At 40.9% G+C, this 18,856-nt stretch overlaps 2 protein-coding genes across 2 annotated transcripts in view; both read right to left on the bottom strand.

Annotated features, from left to right (window-relative positions):
* Positions 1-11,038: 11,038 nt before the first annotated feature.
* tcap (titin-cap (telethonin)) lies at positions 11,039-12,751 on the bottom strand. Its single transcript, XM_083896819.1, has 2 exons — positions 12,477-12,751; positions 11,039-12,336 (listed from the first exon to the last, which is right to left on the bottom strand). Exons 1-2 carry the CDS (start codon positions 12,623-12,625, stop codon positions 11,946-11,948), a joined length of 540 nt encoding a protein of 179 aa, XP_083752945.1. The 5' UTR covers positions 12,626-12,751; the 3' UTR covers positions 11,039-11,945.
* A 4,483-nt stretch (positions 12,752-17,234) lies between these two features.
* The window catches only part of LOC310932983 (melanoregulin), a gene marked incomplete at both ends in the record, with an annotated part of 2,650 nt that continues 1,028 nt past the window's right edge, over positions 17,235-18,856 (bottom strand). Inside the window, one exon of the mRNA XM_083896402.1 lies at positions 17,235-17,447. Within this exon, the coding sequence (XP_083752528.1) occupies positions 17,235-17,447 (213 nt within the window). The remainder of the gene's footprint in view (positions 17,448-18,856) is intronic.

The following is an 18,856-nucleotide window of genomic DNA, read 5'->3' on the forward strand; positions in this document are numbered from 1 at the left end:
AATTTGTTTGCACGTGAGGGAAAAATAATTTGTTGATTTGTTTTCTCTTCCATCCTGTGGAGTATAGTTTCACCTCATGTACAGGTGGATACAGAGTGTTTTTCTCAGGCTGCCTCATTACAGTCCCTCCTCTCCTTAGCAGCCCACCACTATCCTGCAACAGCAGCAACTTCCAGTGACCATTACGCCTCCCGGCTTGGCTCCTTCCATTAGGCCTGGCGGTCACGTCGAGGAAGGTACGGTATGGCAGACTGTCACCGCGCACAGACTAAAATCTCAAGATTTCACACTCGCAGCTGTTCGTGCCTGCCTGTCACATCACCGCCTTGCTTGGAAGCGCCCGGATACATTATTTATGGTCTGCTCTTGAGCTTGGACAATTGCGTCAAAGGAGTTTATGTATGAGACTGTGCATTCAATTCCTGCCAGTGAGTCACAGCAGGTTGTTTATTACTTCTAAGAAGAGTTGCTTTTCAAAGTAAATAAACGTCACATTCACCACTTTGAAATAGAATCACTGACACCCGCCTGTCTACACGTATGCTGGTCAGAAACATCATAGATACAGTACATCACAGGTAACTTACTGTAAGTGCCTTTCTATTACGAGTGTTTATATCCTCTATTGTCCCATCAACAGTGCAAATACAAGGGGGTGAGACATGTTGTCTACCTACTCATTCCACTGAATGAGGCAGATCTAATAAGTTTATTCTACTGTTATTCTACTGTAAAATTGCTCCATTTTTTTTTGTCTTTTTTTTTTATCTCATGTCACTTCAGGGGCTGCGTACATTTCCATAACACAGCATTTCACAATTTCGGTTTGTCGGTTATTTGTCCTTTTTGTTTGTGCCCCCCTCTTTAGATAGGGGAAGGGTGAATGAAGAAGGCTGCAATGGTTTTGTCCATGATGGTCTTCCAGGATTTTTACTTATATTTTTACTTGTATACATAACCAGACAGAACAGAACAGAACATGGGAGCACACCACCTTTGACCTTCTAACTATCACCTGGAAAAGAGGGTAGATTTACACAAAGCGCAATTCTAGTCAAATAAAATCTGATCTAATTACTTGTTTAAACTCCATTTGGTCAAAATCCCATAGAATTTAGCATGCATAAGTTAGCAGGAGGTTTGATATTCGCTGGATATTTGTTTTCGAAAGACATTTTCTCAATCAACAAATAGACATTTTCCCATTCCCTTTCCCTGATTGCTGTATTAGTTGCCAATGGTGGACAGCTACTTACTACAGGTGATGTTTTGTTGATATCTGTCATTATGTTGAAACAGTATGAAATTAAATATTTAAAATATTCACCAAAAATCTAAATCTAAATATTTAAAGTCATACTGTTTCAACATAATGGCAGATATCAACAAAACTTTACCTGTAGTAAGTAGCCGCCTACCATTGGCAACTACTACAGCAATCAGAACGGGAAAATGTCTATTTGTTGATTGAGAAAATGTCTTTTGAAAACGAATATCCAGCGAATATCAAACCTCCTGCTAACTTATGCACGCTATAGAAGCTTTATTTTTCCAACTCTGAGAGAAATTTTGAGTTTTAGTTTTTTGTCTTTAATATTCCAGGTTTCGAACTGTATATCGCCCAAATACTGTAGTAATGGCCCTTTTCCACTATGGTCCCAGCTCGCCTTGCCTCGACCCACCACGGCACGGCACAAGTTGGTAAAAAAAAATAAAAAATACCTGGTACCAAGTACCATGCTAGTGGAAATGCAACTTAACCATGCCGTGGTGAGGCGAGTCAAGCTGGTGGACACATGCCAATAGTTTCACATTTAAATGGGATATTGACACCAAATATATTTATAATACATTTGTGGATCTCTTCCCAATAAGTCTTTAGCACCTCGCTGTCCCAAAAAGACATGAAAGTGGTTCAAACGGGTCAATTCTGGAAACTTGTAAATGACAATAAAAGTGAATCACTTTGTGATTTATTTATCCCTGTAATAGAGAGGTTTTTGGTTGTTTTTTTTAAATCCGTGTTGCCCAGTTCAGTCTCAAAATTTTAAAAAATATCTCTCAACAGCCTCCAGTTGTGGCCAGAGACCATTTACTTCAGCTGCATGTACACTGTGTTCCCAAAATGTCAAAAAATATAGTATGTCTGTGGAAACAGGTATCATGACTTGCCCGAACTTAGAGCTATTGTTTATCTAATTTATAAGCAGGTTACAAGTTAACCCAGTGCTGGTTTTGTCACCAGAGTCTTCAAGACAGAGACATTCTGGTGATTTCAACGGTTAAAACAACCTTCAGTTTCCTCCTGGTATGCTTTTTCATTCCCTGCTGACAATTCACTGTCCTGTTGCTATATAGTTTTCTTTAAATTGTTATTTTTAAATTTGTGTGAACATAAAAAAAAAAGAAAAAGAAGAAGCCTTATCCAATTAAAAAAATGTCTCTTGGGTGTTTGCAGATATGTACAGTCTTGGTAAGAGGAGATGGGACTTATTGTTACAATGGGTTTTCTAACTTTAACATTAATTGACTGCCAACATTTAAAACAAATTGGCTGCGGTGCAGGAGTGTGTGTGAATTTGCTCGTCTCATTTGCCTTCATTTGTGGAGTTAAAAGCGGTTGGCTTTGATCGTGCGGCGAATAGCAAGCGACACGACCACTTTACACAAGACATGACGATACCTTCAGCACAAAGAAAGAAACTGAAAAGCACAATTGTAGCGTTTCTTTGCATGAACTTACACTGACAATCATCGCTGTATTATTTATGAATCTTACTAATTCTGCATCACTCCAATAATAAAACAGGTTGATGCCACCGAGATCATTAAGGACATGATTTAATAGTTTATTAGGATGACAATTATTTCTTAGAACTGTCGTCAGCCACATGTATGAAATAGGGTTGGTGGTGTCGCTGAGACTTTCTCGAGTCGTTGTCAGGAAACATATTTATAGGATGTTGCTGGGAAGGACTAAAAAAGGACAGATGAGTCACTACCAAATAAAAAAAACAAAACAAAATAAATTATTTATTAAATGGGTGAGACAGGTGTATGCGCTTGATATTCTTAATACACAGAACTTGTGGAGCTGATGATGATTCAGAATGCCCAGATGCACCAGGTCATCATGAGCAACATGACCATGTGGGCTCTCGGGTTGTTTGGAGACGCCGACCCCCTGCTGGGTCCTGAGGTTGGTCCGGTCCATCACTTTTTGTTGATGTAATGAAGCTAATATGTACTATTTTACTCCAACAGCACATAATGATTTTGTTATTGAGATTCAAATTTTTTCAACGGTTATGTAATTGGGTTGGTACCATATTTTGCAGGGGAGACCTGGCCGAGAGGGCAGCAGCATTATTACATTAAAACAATAACATTTAAAGTTTTAAAGTTATACAAAACACTTGCACAGACTTTTTCCTCAGACGATTTCACCAGAGTTTTGAGCTCAAGTTTAAACTTCAGATTTGTTCCATGCATTAGGGGCTGAAAATCAAAATGCTTTCTTGCCCACTTCAGTTCATTCTTTGGGGATGAGAAATTGCAAAGTATTCATAGATCGGATAGATTGGACTGTGACTTCCATAAGATAAGATAACATAACATAACTTAAGACAAGATAATCCTTTAGTAGTCCCACAATGGGGAACGTTACAAACGGCCATTCTTGAATGTTTGTTTTGTTCGTAGCCTTTATGAAGAATTTCCTGACTTCAAGCCAACTTGCGAATATAAACAAATGTCTATACGACTTTCGAGATGGGTTAAAATATCAATTTGGTTCGTCCATCCTCGTGCATTGCTATAATCGGGCAAATATCAACAATAAATGAAGACCCTGCCAGTGGTAAAATGATGAGGGAAAACGTGGGTGAAGGTTACCTGACTGAAAAGAAGAGGGAGTTTACAGCAGGATCATGGTGGATGGAGAAAGCTATGTTAAGAGATGCTCCATCCATGTTCAATACATAGACTTTTTGCACTTTGTTCTGTGTTGTGACTAAATAGAGACATCCTGCTCTTTAAGCAAAACAATATTGGTTATCGCAGAATTGTTGTATCACGATATTATTGATATCGTGGACCATGTATCGTATAGTGGAGTACACTGTGACTCCCACCCTTGTTCCCAACATTGGGCCCCATATTATACCCTATTTCTCCAGGTTAAACTAGTTCCCTGGTGTCCTAATGAACATGTCTGTGACATGCTTTGGTCAAAATACCATAAGGATGAAGCACCACAGCAGTTCAATCACCCTGCCAAAACAGCCCTGTTCAGAACACTCTGTTTAGTAGTATCTCTTTAGGTCCACCTTTAAAAAAAGTAAAATTAAACAAGGGACAGGACATGACAGGAAATGCCACAGAGGCTACTGGTTGCTAACAGCAGTGAGCATTTGGAAAAGTGATCATTTGCAGGCTCTAGCAGGCACATTGCCGTCATATATAACATGTATCCACTGGACAGATAAATCCTCTGAGGCTGGAAGTGTGTGTAGAACTCTGTGCTGCACTGTGGAGCCAGGAATAAAACTTTTTGTGGATTTCGCAGACTTACGGTTTTCAGATATTGTTGCCCTCACCAGCACTCTCACGAGTTGTACGGACAAAGTGGAGCTCCGTGAGACAACAATTCCAGGAATTTAGCGCATTGTGACGTCCCAGTGAGCGCGTAAGTCAACAATGCGTGTTTTATCTCCTATACTTAGACTGAGGAGGACCACAAAAACATGAGTGAGTCATCTTTTTTCATACTTTGCCTCCATAGTCCCAATTATAAGGATTTAAATTATTAAAAAGTTGATTTTGCATAATATGTCCCCTTTAAAGTGGCATGGCTACAAACAGGTTGAAGTGTGATTTAAAAACATAAAAAGGCACCACACCCTCACAGATGAACACTGTTGCATGATTCCTTTAACAAAAGCAAGCTCGACAACAATAACAAAAATCCCTTAAAGTAAAGCACTGCAGCTTTAAGAATCCAACCGAGTCTTGACGTTGAAAACTTTGTACTGATTAACAGTTTTCCCCCCTTTTGCTGTGTCAGCCTCCCAGAGAATTGTCTTTAATTGAGGAGTATGAGGCCGATCCAAAGATATACCACCACCATTACCCATCTGCCCCTCACCTGTCCCTGCCTCCATGGCTCCTGCCTCAGGCCACGATCGTCTACCAAGAGGACGCCAACAAACCCACATCTTCTTCTTAGCCGCACAGAGACAGGTGATCATAAAAGCCACCACATTTTTACACACAGCCACTCGTCACTGCTGCTGGTGCAGAGAATTACCTGTCAAGTTAAATAAAGAGTCAAAGGCAGACTCATAACACTGAACACAGAATGACTAACTCTTGCAGTTATTAAACTTATTAAGGAGGCTGTTTGTATTAAACCTCCACCTGGTGGCAGAGACTTTTTTTATAGCAGGCACAAGGATTATTTTTGGACTGGCAGTGCAAATATGAGATTTTTAATTTAAGGGGAAGAGACATTTTGTGTACCTAGTGTAGTGCGAAGCAGAGCCAGTAATGTTATTCTCCTGCTCTAAAAATAGCTCAGGCTTGTCCACGGTTTTGGTGTTAATGAGTGAAAAGTGTACATTAGTGAAGGTGGTGACCATTTTTAAGTACATAATGCATGTGTGGTTTATTTTAATCCCTGTAAGAGAAAACAAAGATTAGATTAAAACCTGGGATGCGACTAACGATTCATTTCATAATCAATTAATCTACAGATAATTTTCTCAATTAATCGAGTCCTTGTTTGATCCATGAAATGTTTATCAGTGTTTGGCAAACCTGGAAATGATCATGTCCTCAAATGTCTTGTTTTATCCACAAGCCAAAATCATTCTGTTTGAATGATTTCTTTGTGACATGGAGCAAATAAAACCAGAAAATATTCACATTTAAGAAGCTGATAAATCTTGAAAAACACTCATTACCAATGATTTAGTAATCGATTAATCAAACAATCTTCGCAGCACTAATTAAAACTAATTTGAACTCTATTTTAAGGATACTTGTACTTATCTTTCAATATTTATTTAAAGAAAAAGCTTGAGGTTTTTAAATTTATCATCCAAATCGAACTATATTTCCACTGTGATCCGCTACTGTTTTCATACTCATTTAAAGAGTAGATGTCTGATTAAAGAGTTTGATGGAGAGTGAGTTTGCTGCTATGAAAACTGGTTGTGGCTAGGGTTAATTTGTCTACATGACAATGACTATGATAAATGGCTGTCCCTGCATGTTGACCCCGTGTTAGGCTACTGACCTATCCAGGGTTGACCCTGTGTCAGCTGGGATTGGGTCCAGCTCCCCCGGCAACCCTCGGAGGATGAGGCGTATAGATTGTGGATGTGTGGATGGGTTTAAAGATGTCACATAAGTAAGGGAAGGAATGTTGTTTTACAGAACTGTTTTCACCCTTTTAGTGATCGTCAACACTACTGGGAATTAAGAAAAAGTAGCTGGAAAGAACCAGAGTCAATAGAGCTTTTGTAGCGGAAGTCACACCATCCCATTGTGCAACACTTGCAAAAAAACACAACACCATTTTAGCAAGAAGCAAATTTGACACATAATACCAGGCAACTCATCTCCCATCGCCCACTGTATTTTTAAAAAGTGAAGATGGAGGACAGCAGACTGTTGTGCCCTGGGATGACGAACACATTCAGGGACAAGTAAACATGGAGGAACATTTTTTTTTTCCTGGATCACCAAAGATCCCGAGAGAGGGTCAGACTTGGATCACTCTCCCAAAAAAACATGCTCAAATTAAGATGACGGAGAAATGGGAAGCAACACGCAACAGATTCCGCTTGTGAAGAATATCCAACGCTAATTAACAAACCTAACTACCCTCACACCCCACGCCAAGTAACTAAGTAACATTTCCTTAAAGTACTACTTACTTTTTCTTGAGTACATTTTCAGATGACTACTTTTACTTCTACTTGAGTAATATTTCATCAAAGTATTGGTACTTTTACTTGAGTACAATATTATAGTCCTTTTTCCACCTCTGCTCTCCAGCCTGGCAGCAGATAAACTGAGGCAGTCACCTCAGTTTCTCTGACTGCAGCAGGTACAGTATAACCAACAACACAACACAACACAACACAACCAGCTGACAGTTCACCAACAGGCTCTGCTCCCAAAGACCTGACCAGGTGACAACAGCCAACATTATAGGAACTACAGTATGTAACGGAGTACAAATACAAATCAATTTAAAAACAAACAGAAGACACGCTGTAAACTGTAAATAGAAGGTAGGTAGAAAGTAGGTGAAGAAGCATTCTTTCAAAAATGTACCATAAATCCATAAACCCTTCTATAGATATATACACTATGGTTTGCTTGCTTCGTTGTTACAGGAAACAATAACGCAGAAAGTTACAGAAAACATCAATCAACAATCATTGCAGTCACTTTTTTCTTATATTCAAACATAACAGAATCACAGCTCATCAACCAAAGACTCAAAACATCTCTCAAACCAAAACCTCAAAATCAGTTTTCAGAGATAAACCACAAAAATGATCAAAGGGTTTTCATAAAAAAACAAAAAAAAACATGTCAGATCAGATCATTTGCTTATGCATCCAGCTGTGCAGGAATAATTTAAGTTCAGATGGAAGGAATACGTACACACACACACATAATTCAGTTCAGTTGCTTGTGAAGACAAGAGTTTGAGAACAATGCTGCACTTATCTGTCACGTGTGTGTGTGTCATCCATCAGACAGTTCAGTCAGAAGTAGAACCAGCTTCACTCATGTCTGCTTCAGGGATCAGCTCATTTCTCCAGGGTCTTGTTTCCAGGTTGCCACAACTTCACCACGTTTAGATTTCCTTTCAGTTAATCCAAAAATGTAAGATTATTTCCTAATTTTCCATCACCACTTCCCACAGAACTTCAGTCCAGTCCATGTCTCTTTGTTAGTTTTCCCTCTCTTATTTTTTTGAGCTCACAGGTGTGACTGATTTATGAGCTCACTTCCTCCTTCACTTCCTGCTCAGGTGGGGGAAAAAAGGAGCAGTTTGGCCATTTTCCTTATTTTTCTTTTCCACTTGTTGTAACAATTTGTATAGTATGGAAGAGGATTAGGGCCAAATGTAGAATACATTTGGAAAACAGCCTAACTTCTGAGATTAAAGACAGATTCTGACCTTTTTTTGTACATATTTTCATATATTTTTTTATTTTACATGTTGCAAAAAATAATTAAAACAATCCAGTATTCATTAATTCATTAATTAACTGTGATTAAAAAAGCATTCTGACTCTGAAGCTGCAAGAGATTACAGTGTTGCTAATTGTAAATTACTGAAGAGACTAATTCATCATATTATTCCATTTTCAGTTCCTGTTAATTTGATTTGTACATTGTTTTGTTATCAGTCTTCTTCTTGTATTTCCCTTCTGGGATTTTGAAATGCTCCTGTGGTGTTGTCACAAAAGCAATTTCAATGTGAAAATGAATTTAATTTAATTGATATTGTTTTATCTTTTCATAAAGAACAGCGGCAGACACTGTGACTGTTAATTCACTCATCGATGACATTTAAACCATCACCTGTTAGTGAGTTTGTAATGAAATTAAAGATCATAATGACCAATTTAATGGCATTTTGTTACATGTATTTTGTTCAACGTGTATTACCTAAATTAACCAGTAGGGAGCAGCAACAGATGATAATTGGGGAGGGCAAATAGACCACAGGCTATAATGACAGGCATCCACAATGACTCAGCATGCCACAGGCAAAAGTGCAGATGTAGGCCATCACAAACACTGTAGGGAACATAGCAAGCATGTGACAAGACACAAGATCTATTTCTGTGCAACACTGTTCGACCTTGTCTTTAAATACACCACGATAGAAGGATCAGAGACGCAGCGGCTCTCAAACTCGTGAAAATCCTATAAAAGTTACATGGAAACGTTGCAATTCTGGGATTTATTTGAATATCTTGGTTATATCTGTGTAAATTAAAAAACTATGAGGTCTTTGCGTGTTGTAGTTCAAACTCAGGTTCAGGTAAAGACGGTTAATTTGTGGCATATTTCTGTAGGTTTGCATTCACTTGCTTGCAGTGAGCAGTGTTTTCCAAATGGAATAGGCTGCAGCTGAGACAGCTGAGGCATCGGAAAGAATTCCACTGTCAATTTAGCTCAATCCCCACATTCCTTGGCCCCTCCACTGAAAATAGTCCCAGTGGGGTTTTTTTTTTTTTGGAGTTCATTTGAAGTTTGGAAACAGGATTGTGCACGTGACAGTGCAGGGTGCATGGGAGGCATAGGGAGATAGGGACGGATGTCAGCGCAGCCAAAACCTCATAAAAACACCACGATTAAAGGGCTCAGATTAGAGGAATGTGATGATACAGCTGCCTCTCCTTTGTCTCCAGAGCAATGCCAATGTTTACCCAGCTATTAATATCAAACCAACACACGCCGCCCTATCACAGGGAGACAAGTGGGCGCGACAAGGCACGGGAGGTCAAAGGGGTGTTAAAGACCCAACATTCTGCAGAGTGATGAGAAAAAGAGTTATCACTGATCAACTGGACTGAGTAGAATTGTAGATTTAGATATTTAATGCTAAAGTGCATCCAGTTCTGCTCGGCTCAGTAAGAGAAGAACAGTGCGTTCTGTGCTGAGAGCACATGAACACGTGGGGTGGAACATGAAAGCTAAATGAGGGTTGTTGGAAAGTGGTGATGTGGGGTTTGTTTTGGAGGAGGGGAGGACACTGTGACTGCGTTTTCCAAATTACGGGAGACAGATACCCGGCTATTTATATCAGCTCATCTGGCAACTCTTGTTATTGTGTTCCCTCATTAAGTGCACTCATTTCACCGAAGGATTAGCCAGTCTGCGTATCACTCAGTATCAGTATCAATCAGACACTGATCGAAATCACTGGATATCGGAAAGAGGTAAAATCTGATACAGACCTTAAACCCGTGTAAATGCTTCACTAAGTGCAGCCTGAAAAGAGAGACGCAAGCTGTCATGTGATGAGGACGTGATTGACGGCTGCACATGTCGGCCACGCTGCAGTGATTATGTCTGCTGTGTGGATGTATTTTTAAAGTAAAAAAAAAATGGGGGGAAAAGCTCATTAGCATATTATAGTATAAATTACTTTCTGAAAAATGTATGATAACAAAGCCACTGTTTGGGTTATTTATTTCTTCCTTAATGGGAGGAGAATATTTGATACACAGTCAATCATGTTTTTTTTTAATGGCTGGTAATGGTTAAGTAGTTAATGCATCAGCGCAATTGTGTTATTAATGGAGTTAAAAGACTGTATGATGTCAATATTGTATGAAACATGAAAGGCTTGGTATCAAGTTTTCATACCATATTGTATGGTATGGTATCTTATTGTATTGTATCGTACCGTACTGTATATTGTATTGTATCGCATGGCATCTTGTGCTGTATATCGTATCGTATCGCATCGTGTCGTGTCGCGTCGTGTCGTATCGTGTCGTGTCGTGTCGTGTCGTATCGTGTCGTATTGTATCGTATCGTGTCGCATCGTATCGTATCTCGTACTGTATATCACATCGCATCGTATCGTATCGTGTCGCATCATATCGTATCGCGTACTGTATATCGCATCGCATCGTATCGTATCGTATCGTATCGTATCGTATCGTATCGTATCGTATCGTATCGTGTCGTATCGTATCGTATCGTATCGTATCGTATCGTATCGTATCGTATCACATCATATTGTATCATACACAAAGACTTTTCTGTATCTGTTTATCACTTTTCTTTCTTTGCCATCCCATGTTTCCTTTGCTCACATCACACATCTTATTGCTCAATGACTTGTCTTGTCTTTAAATGTTATCGGGTCACAAAGTAAAGGTTAATCCAAACCCCCATCTTAACACGGAGCTTCTCCACTTCACCCTATAATGTCATCATCATTGAGTTATGTCGCCTCTTCGAACGAAAACATGACAAGCAACAAATTGGATGAGTGCCACAGCTTTTATTTGTAAAAATATCATTAATAATAAGAATCTAGGACAAATATTTCAACATCATTAGCATACATTTGCAAATCCATCCACTACAGAGTCTGTTTTCGCTCGAATAACGAACCAAATCAGTTGATACACAGTGAAGAACAGGTTTTTTTCTATGTCCTCTTGATTAGAGCCGTCTCACACACACACACACACACACACACACACACACAATTATATGTACAGCCGTAGTGTGTTATCACACCAGAACATTCTCAACACTTCCCAGAGATCAGAGACTGTCGAGGGCTTCTACCGAGCCCTCACCCCCTCTGACTCCCCCCTTTCCGTCTTCTGTCCCTTGTTACAGTTTACCACCTGCACTCCTGCCTTTTTTTTTTTTTGCATCTGCCACTTTTCACTTCGTTATACGCCTTCACCACCTGTTACAGGTCAAGTGGCCACTTTCGTTTATCTTGTCACTGTATCGTATAAGCGTGCATGCGTGCGGCGTGGTTAAGGTGCAGCAGTGTGCAACAGCTGGTTGACAGTGATCCAAGAGGCAGACGAAAGTCCACGAAACAGCTAAGCACCCACACACACACACACACACACACACACACACACACACACTTTCCATTCCACAGCAAATGCCTTCACAAGAGCATTTCTAAAATACCACTGACCATCGAATGCCAACAGTGACACAGCGTGACATTTGCCTGGTGCTGTGCTCGCCAAGAAACACAGACAGAGCTAGAAATCTAGAGTATGATGAGTTTACGATGAATGTCACTAGAGATAAATCTATACACATCTCGTCCTTGACTATCCTTCCTCATCTGTCATCCTTCTCGTCTCTCCCTATCATCCTCTCTTTCTCTTTTTTTTTGTCCTCCTGTTTGTTGTGCTTTTTCACCCTCGCTGTGCCTCCAGAGACACGGAGCGACCCAGGGCTTTGGCGTCTTTGGAAAACTCCATGAGGGTTGGCTTGACTGGGGGAAGATCTCGTGTGATGTCGTCCACGGTCCTCTTGCTGGGACAGGCTCCGTCTGACGTGGGGAAGGGCTGCAGGTCCTCCTCGGTGTGCGGGGCTCCGCGTCCCAGCCTGATGCCCAGCTCTGCGGGGGTGAAAATGGGCAAGGGGAGCGTGTTTCTCTTTGGCAGCAGCTGGTGCTCCCTCACTCCTGACTCCACGGTGCCCACTCTGAAGACACCAGAGGGGCAGATCTGTTTCAGGGAGCGTGCCTGCCACTGTCGGGACAGAGTCTCCCTGCGAGAGCTGTCATTCATGTTCATCGTCTGCCTGTAGGGACCAGAGAACAGATGAAGTGAGTATCACCTGCTTATGAGGATAATAGCCTCCAGTTTGAGAAGTTAAATCAGCGAGCATCTGTATGTGATGATGGTGAGGATGGTTGTTATTTAGAGTTGGTGAGCACTCACCTTTCCTGAGGCTGAGTTTTGAGACTAACACTGTGCCAATCAGCGCTGTAGCTCTCCCTCTGAGCCTTGTTCTCCTCCCGGACGCTGCAGGCCAACTCAGCGCCCACCACCACACCGTTACACTTCTCCAGGATGGTGCAGATCGGCATCTTTGCTGCTACTGTATGTCTCTAGGTCTGGTCTTGTGTCTGAGCTGTTCCAGTGGGGGGAGCAGTGATGCTTGAGCTGGCAGCGTCTCCTCTTCTCTTTGTGTTGCCCGTCTCTGGGCTAGGGTTGGTCGGTCGTCTTTTATAAATGTTCTGTTGCTATTTCTGATCCATGTTGTCACTCTACAATCAGTGTGAACCGACATCCGACACCAAGCTCCCCATGTTTCGCTCCCCGAGGAGTGAGGAGGGGTTAAAGGTAATTGGACTGACAATCCCTTGATTCTCAAATTGTATGCCCAGTCACTTCTCAGCAACAACATTTTCCATCAGCTGTGAGTGTCTTAGGAGACGGGAAAGTATCATGGAGTCACTCTGTGTGGGGATTATATAAGTATGTGGACAGACTCAGACAACAGGTCTGGTCTTAGGACAGGAATTCTAATAAGGTTCTGGACTTGATGTACATGAAAAGCAAGTAACACCTCGCTAATGTGGAAAGCTACGAGTGGAGCAGCTGTTCATTAGGAGAAGATATCCCAGGATATCGTGGGGGTTAAATAAGAAAAGCTGTAACACATCTGTCACTTGAGGATAAAAACGTGCAAAGCCGTATAGAACCTTATGCAGTGGCTTCATCACATCACGGACACGGACTGTTTTTTAATGCATATTCCAGTTCAGAGGGGGTTTTTATACAACAGCTGTGCTCTGTGACAACATCAACCCCTCCTCATTAGATGCCATTACAGTGAGCTGCCTCACAGTGGCAGTTAGAGCGCCCGCTGTCCCTGGTGACTCATTACCGCGGTGACAGGGCGCCACGCAAGCCATCATCAACTCAGGTTACAGACTGTGAAACACACATATACACACACACACACAGACACACACACACACACACACACACACACAGACATACCTACCAGCGTGTGATGATACTTCCTGTTCCTGTGTCTGACTCATTCATCCATATCTGGTGCTGATATCATCAGATATCGTGTATCAGAATCAGATCAAACTTCTCGATCACGCTGTTTTTATATATGTTTTTTTAATCAGTGACGTGGTTAGCAAATCTACTGATACTGTGTCAAATTAGGACATTTCACTAAATAAAAATTTAATAAAACAGGTTTTTACACACCAGCCTCCATACAGTCAACTACAATAATGACAAACACTTAAATCTACATATAACGTTACATTACAGTACAGTAACAATATAGTAATGTGTGGTAATTGTGTAATAGGGAAGTAATATTACTTATATTGTAATGTAATAGCCTGGTAATAAAAACAGAAAATGTGTGTCATGGTATTTAGTGATTCTGAGTCACAAACATTGTATATCACACAGATAGTAGTAGTAAATTGTAATTTTCATTAACAAGCTATGGATATTACGTTAGAAATGACATGTTATTACTGTAATACTATGTCCTAAACAACTTTATTTCTTGAGCACACTTAAAAACAACCAAGGTTGCTTTACAGAGTTAAAGGCACAGCACCATAACGGTTTAAAACATAAAGATAAAAGTAAAACAGTAAAATTATGACATAATAAAATAGTAAAAAGGTCAAATCTAGATAGAAGTATCAGGGTTGACTCTAGAAAAGGTTCGATCAGGCCTTGGTTTTTAGTCGAGGTTTAGACTACGTGTAAATGATGACATTATTTGACCTTAGAGCATGTTATTACTGCACTGTAACGCGTTATCAATTTATCAAATTGGGGGAAAATAAAGTGTACTTTTCCACTAGTTTTTGACTCACCCGTATATGACATGTAGAAGTTATGAGTGCTATTTTCATTCTGCTTGTCAAATGTGACAATATTTCATTTTACCTCGCCACAGAGTGATGTCCCATATGTAAAATATCACTCAATGTCAGAGCGGGAGAGAAGGGAGCGATAGAGAGAATGGCAGGCAGGCAGCTCCGGGTTCATGTGTTCAGCTCTGTTATGGCACCATGGCAATCCTGGATGCCATTTCAGACACCTAGTAAGTCACTGTGCGAGGCCCTTCACTGTTGAGATCATGTCTTCGACTTGGCACGAAGCAATCGGTCTTTAAACGCGGTGCGCAGACTTTTATTTTGTAATTATAGTGATGAACCTGCTCCAGCTGCAAGATGGCTTTTACCCTGGAGCTGTTTTTGGGTGAGTCACGCTTAGCTAATGAATCTGGGGAAGTAGAGAGTATACGTAAAGGTGAGCAGTGATGAGGCGAGCCTTGTCACAATAATCACCCCTCCACCCACGCAAAGCCACGGGGCCCAGACCAGGGAGAACTTTCAGTGTTGCGTAACAACACTGCCGCAGCTGCTGGGATGTGACATTAAAATGAGCTGTCACCAGAAAAGTAAGAGGGAGGGAGAGAGTGAGGAGAAGGGCAGTTGCAGAATAAACCCAGGGCCCTGTCAGGAAATGGCATATAAAGCAAATAAAAAAAAAATATATATATATATATTTTGAGGGTGCAAGTTTGAGTAAGTCAGTTGTTGTTTTTGTGACACGTGGGTGAATTTGGCAGGACAGAGAGTGGCGCCTCCTACACAGGTCGACCTGACACAAAGTGCTTACAAAGCAGCACAAGAATCTGAGGCAAAGTTAACTTTCTATTGATTTTTACACAGTCAAGTGCCAAAGGGCTGGTGCCATGTTAGAATATATGTTCCTTAGCGGAGTGTCTCTCTTACAAAACAACAACATTGACGACACAGCTGACCACCAAACACCGCCGCCATCATCCAACTTGCAACCCATTCTGGTCCCGGCGGGATGGTCAGATGGCGGACAGGCAGGATTTGTGCCATATCTGTGGATTAGTGTGTAAGCCAGTCATGGGAGCACAGGCTGCAGTACACGCTGAAGAGGACCCTTTTTATTCCACTTTCAGGGAATGTTGCTCTTGTGCCACAGTTTGTCAAACGGCTGTTTAACTACCAACATGGTTCAGGTTTTGAAGGTCCGATGTGTAACATTAAGAAGGGGTTTAATGGCAAAAAATGTTTAAATATACCACTCAGAATATGTTTGGGGTTTTCATAGCCTTTGAATAAAGCATGTGCTTTCTTCACAGAGGCCGCCATTTTGCACCACCATGTTTTTACAGAACGGACAAACCAGGCAGAGCTCACATATTGCACTTTGAAGCAGAAACTTACTCCACAAATGAAGAAAAATGATAGCCTTTCTCGTATGTTAAAGGTGCATTATGTAATAAATCTAAATCAACTGGCGATAAAATCCTCCTAATATGTCACAGAGACTCATAACAAACTGAACTCACCAACAACAGTACAGCCAAAATATTTGCATTAAAAAAAATATTTTGCAGACTGCAAATCATGTTTATGTTTTGAAATCATGTTTTGGCATGTGGCGCCACCTACCGCCGTCTACCAATCATTGCAGTCAGTAGAGTCTCAGCTGCCGAGCAACCACGGGTTGCCAGTTACGTCAGAAAACGAAACCTAAAAGACCTCGGTATTTTGAATTTGAATGTAGTAACTGTTTTTGGCCACATTCTTACATATGGCACCTTTAAGGCCACTGTAGTTTAAATGCAAAGAAATCTGATGTTTGTTACTAAAAGCCAAGCTAATTCTTATGTTTTTTCTATGGAATAGTAAAAATTTAATTGCACGTTATCTTCCATGAGGGGTCACACGGATAGTTTAGTGGTTAGCACTCTTGCCTTTGCAGCAAGAAGACCCGGGTTCACGACCCGCTCGGTTTGCATGGTCTCCCTGTGCGTGTGTGTGTGTGGGTTAGCTCCGGGTTCAGTTTCCTCTCACAGTCCAAAAACATGCAATATGGGGATTAGGTAAATTGGACACTCTAAATTGACTGTAGGTGTGGGTGTGAGGGTGGACTGGCGGACAGTCCAGGGCGTACACCACCTGTTGCCCTATGTCAGTTGAGATTGACACAGCGCCCCCACCGTGACCTCATGTGGAGGACAAAGCGGTACAAAAAAGATGGGATAGATTATCTTCCGTGAGGAAGTGTCAGGGAAGACGTCTTTCCAGCATGCAACACTGTACACACAACAGGCTTTAGGCTGCAACTTTATTTCGTTGGACAACACTTGACATACACTATTCCCATGCTCAGCAAACTGCTGGAGGGTCACATACACACGCACACCATCATCCTCTAGCTAAGTATTACTGATCCTGGCCTATTTTCTCGGCTCCAATCATGTGTTTGGATGAAATGGGTGCTGATAATCATAGGACAGAAATATAAAGAGTTTCTGCCTAAAGGAACATCGCTACCCTGAAGGTAAACAACAGCTGAACAGTAAACAGGCAAACAAAAAGGTTGATGAAACGCTCCTGGACAGAAACAAAAACACACACACGGTGAAGAACATTCACCTGGAAATGACCTTTTAGATTTTGACCAGAGAACACAGAATGACACTCATGTTGTGCAGCTGGGTAAGAGGAGGAAACATCTTCAGCTTAAAACATCCTAGAAGCAACAGCAACAAGGTATGAGGCAAATGACACTTGGAAGAAGGGAGCTATGCAATTGCTGCAGGTCTCAAGGGTTGATGACTACTGCCCCCTGCCTTGTGTCCATTATTATTGCAGCTCAGGATCTGTCACTCAAGTTTCCACCGTCTCCATCGCTCTCTTCCTCATCCTCTTCCTCGCCTGCTCCGTTCAGGGCCCCTACCTTCGCCAGCAGCAGCGGCAGGTTTATGCCGAGGCCCGGTGTATCCTCGTCAGAATCGTACCTGGGCGGGAAGAATCGCTTTGCCTTTGTTACGAAATCATCAGCTATGTCTAGATACAGGAGACGATCCTGGATTGGATGAAGAAGGAGAGGAGAAACAAGTTAGAGCAAGAAAACATGTCAGAAATGACATGGCAGTGTTTGCTTCCACACTACTGGGACTGAAGGTGTGAACCCATTTCCTATTTTTAGAGTTTTTCTTCAGATGAAGTTTTGCAGAAAGAACGGCTCTCGTGCTCCTCAAACTAAAACCTTCATATCCACCGTGATAGCTTGTTATGACTCCTAAGATTTACTCTATGGATATACTCTGTGGCAGGTGCCTGACTTCCATATTGGACTCAATCACAATGAATTAAAGTACAAGAAGCATGTATAATGTGTAGTACTGTAGAAGCAGTACTTTTCTCAGTAATACTTTTGTATGATTCTAACGAGTGTAGAGTTCAGAGTGAATGTAGAGTTGTACAACAAATTTGCCTTCAAAAAACACAGTTTCAAAACTATTTAAAAGAACCCTGACAAAGAGAATGGCTCCTTTATTGTTCCATCTCCTGCATAACTGCATGATAGTCAGCCAATTTATCTGCAGGACAGGTCCAGAGAGTTTAATAGTGTTTCTGAATTTTTGGGTCAGAGCTGTAAGGGTTTATTTAAAAAGAATGAACTGAAACTTAAAATATATATATAATATAATACATTGGTTCTCAAAGTGCGGCCCGGGGGCCAATGGCGGCCCGCAGAAACATTTCTGGCGGCCCGCAATGAATTACAGTTGATAGTTTTAATCCAGGAGGTACTAAGCTTGTTAAATGTTTATTGGACATTAGTGGATACAGACCAATAAGTGTAAACAAAAATACTGGGTATTTACCTGGTTTCTATATGGTGAATTTTTGTGTATTATTGGGTTATAAGCTGGTAATAAGCAGGTAGCTACAGCCCCCAATTACTAGCTATTTACCCAGTAAATATATGGTAACAGAAATGTGTTACTTGGTATTAATCTGTAATTAGAAGGTAAGAACAATGGCCAAAATATTGGGTAATTACCCAGTAAATTATAAAGCGTTATTATAGTAATGCTTAAATTACATTATATTAACGCTTATATTACTTAACGCTAAACTGTAGAACTGCAATCTGCTCATTAAAATTATAACAAATGGGATTTCTTTCTATTTTTTCCTCTTTTTTTCCCTTTGGTGGCCCTCAGTCCAATGTTGGGTTCCTAAATTGGCCCTCAGGTATCAAAATTTTGAGAACCCCTGATATAACCCCTGATATAATATATATATAATTCAAAAAAGCTGGGAATCATAAGGAAAATATTCAGGTTTGTTTGTGTTCAGGAACTGAAACTAATCTGATGAGGTCAGAGCTCAAAGGTCAAGAGCTCAGATTGAATCACCACTTTGTGGCTGCAGAGGCCGCTGTTGCTCAACTAAGTGTTGCTTTAAGTAGAGTTAAGAGTAGCC

Source organism: Microchirus variegatus (genome assembly GCF_963457635.1).
Source record: "Microchirus variegatus genome assembly, chromosome: 10".
Lineage (NCBI taxonomy): Eukaryota > Metazoa > Chordata > Actinopteri > Pleuronectiformes > Soleidae > Microchirus > Microchirus variegatus.